General features: G+C 39.3%; 1 protein-coding gene across 8 annotated transcripts in view; it reads right to left on the reverse strand.

The window, feature by feature from the left end:
- Positions 1–10,297, reverse strand: part of KIZ (kizuna centrosomal protein) — a 131,852-nt gene that overhangs the window by 110,662 nt on the left and 10,893 nt on the right. For 5 of the 8 annotated variants that reach the window (XR_005377470.1, XM_038571427.1, XM_038571426.1 and 2 more), the window contains exons 2-3: positions 9,512–9,574; positions 5,773–5,935 (exon numbers count right to left, since the gene is read on the reverse strand). Coding sequence is in view for 5 of the 8 variants with exons in the window: in XM_038571427.1 (XP_038427355.1) it covers positions 5,773–5,935; positions 9,512–9,574 (226 nt within the window). In the remaining 3 variants the exon portion in view is untranslated. Of the gene's footprint in view, positions 1–5,772; positions 5,936–8,328; positions 8,382–9,511; positions 9,575–10,083; positions 10,214–10,297 lie in introns of those variants that run through there. The other 3 variants (XM_038571431.1, XM_038571430.1, XM_038571429.1) reach the window with 3 other exon arrangements.

Genomic DNA, 10,297 nt, shown 5'->3' on the forward strand with positions numbered 1-10,297 from the left:
GCATCTTTAAATAGTAACATTATATCTTTATAAAGTGCCTCTGTTATTAAACAGAAATGCTCCTGGGAAGGTATAACACAGGATAGAACCAATGTGACAACATTAGCTCTCACATAGTTGTTCATGGTCCATGAGATGATGGTCAAAGATGAAAAAGATGGAAGAATTAATTTTCAGTCAAGGGGGGAGTCTCAAAGCTTACTGAGTGCTTATTATGTGCTACATTCTGGGTCAGACACTGACAGCATTGAAATAATAAGATGAGGAACCCACAGTGAGGTGGGCAAACACATAAACAATGACAATACCATGGAGGAAGTGCTTACTGAGATAACTATGGCACAGACCTAAGGCAGGACAGAGGGAGAGAGGCCTTCTACTTGAAGAAGATGGGAAATAATGTGGTGCTTTCAAGTAAGTGTTCAGCATGTTTAAAATTCAGTGGGTGCATGTGAGTACATGAGTGTGTAAAGGAGAGAAAATGTGCACGTGTGGGAAATAAAAATGGAGAGGGATGGTGGGAAGACATGGGGGTGGAGGGAAGATTGCATGAGTTCTGGGGGTATGAGGGGGCAGGGGTGGGGAGAGCTAGGGGTAGGAAGAGAGAGCGAGCAGAGATGGGGACAGAGGAAGGGGGGGCACATGGGGAAGAGAAAATGTGCACATGTCTGTGTATTTGTGTGAGACAGACAGCGAGAGAGAATGTGTGCTAGGGGTCCTAAGGCTGAGCTGCAGGGTGGTGTGCAGGCTGAGAGCAGCATCTGGGCTTTATCCTAAAAGGCTGAGCAAGCACTCAAGGATTTCAGGCAGATGAGAGACATAACCAGATGATGACTCTCCTCAACTGGGGACCCCCTGAATGCCCTGGCATGCCAATGTCATGCCTGGCACTTGAATGTGGGAGGCTGAAACAGATGCTGGCCATGCTCCACACATGTGCCTGGGACCCCTTTGGATGCTCCTAAGTCCCAGCATCCCTGTCTCTGTGCCTAAGGAGCTCACGGTTAATTTCCCTTCACCTACTTCTCTTCTCCATCAGTCCTCAATCAGTGATGCTCAGGAGCCATGTATGCATATTCCAAATGTTCGGAACCACTTGGCAGGGTTTCTGTGTGGGGTTAAGTTCCAGATGCTGACTATGATAGTTAACTTAGTAATACACCTTGTTCCAGCCACCTGTACTTCCCTGTCTCATCTACCCTCTAGCCTACTGACCCTCTCTGCACTTCCCAAATAAACTACTTCCATTTGAACCCTTGTGTCAGGGTCCACTTCAGGAGAACCCAAACTGAAATAAGGGCAAAGGGCACCCAAAGAAAACTGCTCTAAGGACCAACTGGGGATCTTCCACAAAAGCACTAATGCAGGGAGCAAGGGTTGAATGGGGGCAGAGAGAGAAAGAGAGAAGAACATGATCTTCACAATACTAGTAATATTTACATTATTAAACTGAGTGTAGTCAGCCTCTTTATCTGACAAGTAGCAACACAGCCTCAACACCATATTTTCAAACCTACATGACAGATCAATAGCCTCTAAAAGCCCTGAAAATGATCACAGGCCCCCAAATTAAGTAGTATAATTAATAAAATCAGTTGAAAGGTTTTTTTTTTTTAAAGCCTTTATCCCATTTAAAAAGATTTTAATATTATATAATAAAAAGGGCATTGTCCTACAAAGAGGGAGAAATGCACTTAATTTAATTTGGGCCAAATTCCCACTTCTTGCACCCTGCTTCACTATTTCACTTTCTGGAACTCTACCAATTACTAATTCGTTTGCATTAACTATATTCTATTCAATGGGAAATATCCCTGGCATTTTGGAGTATGTGGACAATATGCTCCATCAGAACATCTTTCTCCTAAGGCTTATGTGTGGTCGGCCAGTAAAGGAAGTGAAGATCTGAGACCTGAGTGGGGCAGGATTAAGAGGAGACAGGTTGTTTGAGCCTTCCTAAGACCACCACTGGACACCAGGATGAAAGGAATGGGAAAAGAATAGGGACAAACATTTCCTTCTTTGAAACTCTTACTTCACAATTTGCTGAGATAAGTGGTATCACTGGCTAGAGTTTCAAATATCACTGTCTGATTTCACAAGCACGTTTCAAGCATTCAACTTGGACTTAGGGTGATTCCCAATATACAGTTCTCCATGGAACTCACAGCTTTCCCAACTGTAGCTACATAGTCTGCTCTTCTAAACCATCACAGATTGTTTTCAAAAAGCATTCCTTACCAAAAATTCAACTGCTCTCAATATAAAAATATTTACAAAAGAGGATTCTCCCTTTCAAATTCCTCCATCTCACATTTGGCTATATTGTGAAATCAATAATTGAGTAAAGCATCAATATGAAAATAAAAGGAAAATTTCTATTATTTTCTTTTTTCTATTGAGAAGGCAACATTCCCTGCTTTGTCCACCACTTTTATTTTCTCTGTGAAATCTCTGAACAGCAAAGAGATTTACATTGCTGATACCAACAATTGCTTTTTGAATGCTAAGTATTTTGCTTGACTACTAAGAGAAGAAAACCCAGAGTGCTGCAGCTAAAACTTCCTATTGCTTGAGCACACCTAACCTCCAGATCTTGGTTTCTAAATACCCTTCTCCACTAAAAGGAACCACAGCTCCTTGGGAAAGAGGCTAATTCCATGTCTGAGGCAGAGACGCATCCAGCAAACCTGGAATACCTTGTGCCCCAAAGCAAAGAAAGCTCAGAATTAATGGGGTCGGGTCAAAAGGACACAGAAACCAATTTCAAGAGAAACTGGGAAATTTGGGAAATTTCCCAGGCAAAATTTGGGAAAATATGAACAAAAAGAATAATACAGTGACTAAGAACACACTAACTAAAAAATCACAAGTCCCTGGTGATACCTAAAAAAAGAGAGAAAAGAAGGAAAGAAAACTCTTCTTTATAGAAGAATGTCAGCTAATAAAGTAGAAGATCAAATTAGAAAATCACCATTTCATAACCTCCAATATAACTAATTCAGGCATCACTGATGGATCCTAAAGCCACTACGTAAAAAGCTGTTGAGGAACAAGATATTGCTAGGATGTCAAACTATCATTCCATAGACTATTTGCTCAGCTGCAAAGGGAATAAAAGTACCATATAATAGAGAGATCTAGAGATTGTCATATTAACCAATGCATCAAACTCAACCTCACTCCGGTCAGACCACCTGACATCATCCATGACTCATGAGGCCTCCTGATGGGATGCAAGAGTAACCTCAGCTATGACTTTTTAAATTTAACTAATTAAAAAAATAAATAAATAAATAAATTTAACTAATTAAAATTAACAAAATTAAAAACTCAGTCCTTGGTGTCACAAGCCACATTTTAAGGGCTCAGTAGCCATGTGTAGCAAGTGGCTACCTTATTAGACAGCAATAGTATAGATAGAGAACATTTCTATCACTACAGAAAGTTCCATTGGGCAGTGCTGGTCTAATTTTCAGTTAAATAATACCAGTCAAATTCGGATCATTCTATAGGCAACTAGACTACCTTCTTCAAAAGTCAGTGTCATGAAAAAAAAAAAAAAAGGAAGGGTGGTAGGAGAAACTTAGATTTAAAGACAAAAAAAGACACAATAACCAAAAGTAATGTGCAAATCCTAGCTGGCTCCTGGTCTGGAAAAATAAAAAGAATTTTGGAGGGAATTGGGGAAATTAAATATCGGTGGATATTAAATGATATTATTAATTTTGGTAGCTGTAATAACAGTAGTATGATTATGTAGGAGACTTTCCTTGTTCTTAGGAGATCCACACTCAAGTATTTAGGGAAGAAATGTCATGGTGTCTACAGCATACTTTCAGTGGCTCACAAAAAAAAATGTACGTACACACACACACACACGCACGCAAAGCAAATATGGTAAAATATTTATACCTACTGCATCTTGGTAGAGAGTATGTGAGTTGTCTTAGTCCATTCAGGCTGCTATAACAAAACACCACTGGCTGGGCGGCTTATAAACATCAGAAATGTATCATTCACAGTTATGGAGGCTGGAAAGTCCAAAATCAAGGCACCAGTGTGGTCACCTTCTGGTGAGGGCTCTCTTCCTCATTCAGAGCCACCACCACTGCATCCCCACACTGTAGAAGGGGCTAGGAAGGTCTCTGGAGCTTTTTTTTAGAAGGCATCCTACTTCATCCATGAGCTCTCCAACCTCATGACATAAGCATGTCTTGAAGGCCCCAGCTATGAATACCATTACATTTGGGGGTTAAGATTTCAAGATACGAATTTCAGGAGGACACATTCAGACCATTGCATGAATGTTGATTATAATAATTATTTTCCTTTTTCTGTGTTTTTGAAATAAAGGTTCAGTGTGGGAAACTCCCAGAGAAAAAAAAGAGAAAGGGAAGTACTGAAGCCAACTTCTTCTGTAACCAGTATTCAGTTGGGTTAACTTGAGCAACAATTCTTGGCCAGCACAAATGGTGACAAAAAGGCCTAGCCCTCCACACCTGGCATCATTTGTGGAGCTGTAGGTTGCCCAGCACCTTACAGAATGGGATCCCAGAATCAGAGAGGGCCACAGAGAGCAGCTGCTCTGGTTCACACAGTTGAGGAGCATAAAGGCGAACTCTATGGAGCCAGTTCTACCCTTGGACTCTCCCCAACACACTGTCTAACCAGGACAGAGGAGCCCAGACCCCAGAAAAAGAACCCATTAAAGAAGGAAGAAATCCCCAGAAAGAATGAAATCTTGCCATTTGTAATGACATGGATGGAGCTGGAATGTATTATGCTAAGCGAAATAAGTCAGAGAAAGACAAATACCATATAATTTCACTCATATGTGGAATTTAACAAACAAAATAGGTGGACATATGGGGGGGGGGGTGGAGGGAGAGAGAGAGGGAAACAAACCATAAGAGATTCTTAAGGATAGAGAACTGAGGATTGATGGAGGAAAGTAGGTGGAGGATAAATTGGATGGGTGATGGGTATTAAGGAGGGCACATGTTATCATGAGCACTAGGTGTTGTATGTAAGTGGTGAATAACTGAATTCCACTCCTGAAACCAATATTATATTGTATGGGTTTTTTTTTTAAAGATTTTATTTATTTATTCATGAGAGACAGACAGAGAGAGAGAGAGAGAGAGAGGAGAGAGGCAGAGACAGGCAGAGGGAGAAGCAGGCTCCATACAGGGAACCTGACATGGGACTCGATCCCAGGTCTCCGATCACACCCTGGGCTGAAGTCGGCACCAAACCGCTGAGCCATCCAGGGTGCCCTATTATACCATATGTTAACTAACTAGAACTTAAATAAAATTTTTGTACAAAGTTAACTTGATAAATGAAAAAAATATAAATTAAAAAATAATAATAAAGAAGGAGGTAGACTCTAGAGGGATCCCTAATGCTGCTCAAATTCAATCTTGAGGCCAAAAAATACCATATGCTAGGTGCTGAGCCTGGTAGTGGGTAGTGCTCTTGCCTGTACAAGTTGTGTAGTATAACAAAGTAAAGATATTTCATTAATTCTTCAACTAAAATAGAAATTGAAAAAATGCAATTTCAAGTTCCACGATCAAAACCTAGCCTCACGGTAATCCACAGAGAAAATGGGCAGTTAATCTTATGGACAAACAACTGAACATTACTGACCACCACTGATCTGATAATCTGATACATACTGCTATTACCTCCTTCTAATTTTAGCAAAAGAGACCAGGGTGAGAGTGAGAGAGAGAGAGAGAAATATAGTACAAAACAAGAAGTTACCTTCAGTTCTTGAAGCTTCTCTGTATTTGTGGTAAAGTGTCCAACATGAGCTTGGACATGTTCAAACCGCTTTAAATAGTCTTGGTTTCGAGTATGAGCCTTCTTTTCTGATTCACGTATTTCCTTCAGGTATTTCTTTAATTTAACATACTTCAGCTTAACTCTAGAAAAATAAAAAGCAGATTTTTAAATAATGCAGTTAGACTCTGACAAATCAAAGGAGGAGACTTTTCTTTAACAAAATTGTTAACAAGACAATGTATTTGGAGATATTTTACCCAAATACTGAAAGCTAAGAGCAGAATGCACATGCATTTTTAGAGAGAAGAAATTAATGCATCATCACTGAGTAGCACATCCAGACGTAACTCTCCTGAGAAATGTATATAAGATTACATTATAACATTCACACAATAAAGATTGATATGGATTTCTTTCTCAAAATTAAATGTGATTTCAAGAGCTGTGTCTATGTGGCCATGGTTGGATGAATAGCCCATTAGCATTCTTTTTATGACAGACAATTTCAAAACTACCTGCTTTATGGAAATAGAATCAAACTATAAACCACAATCCATAAATTCCAAAGAAATTCCAAAATTTAAAATACCCCAAAGGCTCTCATTTAGATAATATTAAAATTTTTAATGAGGAACTATAACAATATGCTATATTTTTAAAATATTTTATGATAATAAAATTATCATATGCTCTGTAATTCTACTCAAATTGTGAAAAAACCTTTAGAGACTCATCCAAGGTACAGAACAGAAGGCACACTGAATGGCTCAAGTTGTGCAGCCCACTCTTCCCACAGAACCAACACTGCTCATTCTAGCTCTTTCTTCACAAGTTTTATATGATAAGAGTACCTGGTATGAAGCATTTATATTGTTAGTTCAATAAAATAATTCAACAGTCTTTTTAAATTAAGTTTCTAATTTTAATTCCAGTTCTAGTTAACTTAGAGTATTATATTAGTTTCAAGTGCTTAACATAGTGACTCAACAATTCTGTGTATTACTCAGTGCTCACAATTTTTCAACATTGTTCTGTCAAGCAAAACTAAGTTGAAAATCACAAAAATGTTCACCCTCAAGACCAGATTGGCAAAGATGCTGGAGAGCTTAAAAACTAATCAGCAATAGACCTTAAACCTCTGTCTAGGTCAAATATTTTCAAGAAATTCTTTATCATGCTAATAAGTCTATGCTGACTTTAGTTGGCTGTCCCCATTTTTCCTTCTAAACAAAACACTTAAGATTAGTTTTACTACTGTCCACGTCTGCCACTTTTGACGCAAATGACAGTAATGGAGGTGGAACCTAAAGCATTGTCCTACACAGGCAGGCACTTCGTGAAGCTGTGGTGGTGGCCAGTGTCCAACTGGAATGTGTACAACAGTAACCATGTCTTTTCCACCCAAAGTCTAGTTTCATTCCTGCTCCCACATTAGCATTCAGAGCTGACCACAGAAGTCCACCCACCCATCCATACAGCCATTTGTATATTCAGCACTGTAAATAGGAAAGCCACTCAGCTAGTCAACAGGGAAAACAAAAAATTAGATAAGTCTAATACAGTGTCATGAATGCTAAGAAGAAAACTGCCAGGGACTCTTACTTACAGACTGGGTAACCTGACCTAATTGAGGGGATTAAGACAGCCTTCCCAGTGGAAATGGATTTTTAACTTAGACATGATGGATGCACAGAGGTAACCCAAAACTGGGGAAAGCCAGGGAGAGAAGATGAGGGGAAATGCTCAAGCAGGGGAAATAGCACGGTGCTAAGTTCAAAGGCAATAATTAAGAAAATAACTATACTAATATTGGCGAAAACTGTAATAATAAATTATTGCCTCTTACACTGGGTCAGATACTACTTCAAGGCTCTGTTAAGTTCTCGTAACTACCATTACCCCCATGTGGCAGACTGAAGAAACAGTACAGAGTGTTGAAGTAATTGTCCCCAGTCTGAGCTGGTGGGGCTCAGACTGAACAGAGGCACCTGGCAACACAGCCCCGCTGCTTACATGATACCATAAAGTCCTGTCATGCTTCAGTAAAGATTCTGTGTAACATGTTAGGGGAGGCTGGTGAGAGAGTGATGAAGATAAACCTAGGGGCAGATAATGGAGGGTCGGGTACACTGTTGTGCCAGATATCTGCAGGCCCTCCTCACACGTTCTTGGCCCAGCTCTTCCTCTGCTAGCTATGGCTGCAGCCACCTGGTAGCACCTGTCTCAGATGCACCTAGTATCTTGCTTTTGCAGGGTTGCTCCTCTGAGTTCACAACATGGATGTGAGAAGGAGTTAACAGCTCTTAGGGTGTTCCTGCCCAATGTGGGGTTGCCAGCAGATAAAAGGTTCCCTTCCTCCCTTAAGTGAACACTTGTGAGGAGCAGAGAAGCAGTCTATGTGGCTCCGCTGAAGGTCTGGAAGGATAGAGCACCAGATGCCCAGAGCAGTGACCAGTTCCTACTTCATTCTTCCCAGCCTTGCTCGCCAGTTTTATGTGAGCACTTCCTAAAATAAACTACCATCTACATACAAACCCTTGTCTCAGGCAATGCCTTCTGCGGGGGGACCCCATATTGAAATAGCCACATTAGCCAGTTTGGATTTTATCCTGTCAAGAAGTCAAAGAAAGTATACTTTTAGCAAATCATTCCTTTCATCTTCCAGGAAACAAGAGGCTAAGTAAGAAAGGGGAACAAACTCAGCAAACTGACAGCTTGGTAAAGGTCCCCAGGAAGCCAGGAACAGGCTGCAGAAAAAAATCTCGACCCCACTGGCTTCCCTCTTGGCAGCAAGCTAGAAAAATGGCAGCTGCCATGGATGCTCTCAGACCTGGGCCCACTTCTGAGATGATGGTGTCCACAATACTACTATTCCTTGCACCATCTCACTGCTTTTTTGTTTCTTCTAGAACTACTGGGGACATATCACTGTCCACCATGACGGGTATCCTTGAAAGTACACTGAGACCTAAAACCAAAAATTAATTTTGCAAATGAGAAAACCAAATGGACCTTATAGGTGATTTGCTTTTAAAGTTTTCTCTTTCTTCTGGATGAGATGTTTTCATTTCTCACTCATAATGTGGCTAAATAAAAAAATTAATGCTATCATAGCCAGAAATTTTTCATATGAATAACACTGGAGGTAACACCACATATTTGACTTAAGGGTAAAGTTCAATTTCCATAAAACAGAATTAAAAATATTAAAAGTTGGCTCTTCATATTAGAATAACCCAGAAAGGATACATGGATTTTGTCCATTGCTCATAATAACTTTCACAGGCATTGTCAAACATCCATGAACAAATGAGACATCACATAACCCTGCCTTCAACAATTGGTTAAAAGGTCAGCCACAGTTATTATGCCTTAATCATTACATAGGCTTGATGTGTTTAAATTGTGATCAAAAAGATAAGAAAGACTACATAATACATCTTACTCTCAGCCATGTAAGCCAAATAGATTCCTGAAATACCACAAGATATCAAATAGTGAAAATAATTTTTATCTTTACAGAAATTTTGACAAAATTTATTCCTACATTTGACAGTGATTATATTAAATTTCAGTGTTTACTGGAAATAAGTACACATTAGACCTGAGAGAACAGCAAAAGTACTGTTATGGTATCTGTAACATACATTAGGATTGTGTTTTTATTGATTAACATACACCAACTGGTTCAAACACTGTTACTACTGTCACATCTTACCTGCATATATCAGATTGGTTATATTCATAAAGTTTCCTTTCCAGGTCCAGTCTCTTTTTTTCACTATAATATAGAAAGAAAATATTTTATGAATAAATTACACTGATAAATAATAGGCAGTTGGATTTAGAACATGATCTCTTTTGAAATTACACCTTTGTGAGAATGCTCCTCTGGTCTAAGAAGCAGAAAATGCCAGCTGTTTGAAACTCAAAACACAAAAATATTTGGCAATCACCATAGAAATCTAAAAAGCAAAATGATACCAATATGAAGCAAAAAGAACAAGATTTTCAAAGCAAATGGGAGAGAGGCACTAAGAAAAGACTGGAAAGTAGGTTCATTCATTCAGCAAGTATTTCTTGAGTGCCATGATGAACCAGTAACTATTCCAAGCCTGAAAACTAACATGGTGAACAAGCCAGCCAAGGCCTCTGGTGTCAGGCAGCTAACCATTCTAGGGGGAAGGACAGACAATAAATAAGATAAATATGTAAAATAAAATATGGCCAGATTTTTCTGAGATAGCGGCATTTGAGTAATGAGGGTTTTACCAGGTCAAGACAACATACTTCCACAAATCCACTTTCAATTGAAGACTGGTAGCTTGCTCTGCTCCCTAGTAGACAAGCCTGAGAAGAGCCATGTCTTTGAAAAGTAGACCTAGTTCCATTCATACTTAATGAAGACCAAGTCCCCTACTACTTTGAATTTGGAGGAATTTCTTTTTTATAACTTTCTTTTTTTATAACTTTGTGACATCACAAATCATCATGGTGATGATTT

This window comes from Canis lupus, chromosome 24 (assembly GCF_011100685.1).
Source record: "Canis lupus familiaris isolate Mischka breed German Shepherd chromosome 24, alternate assembly UU_Cfam_GSD_1.0, whole genome shotgun sequence".
Taxonomy (NCBI): Eukaryota; Metazoa; Chordata; class Mammalia; order Carnivora; family Canidae; genus Canis; species Canis lupus.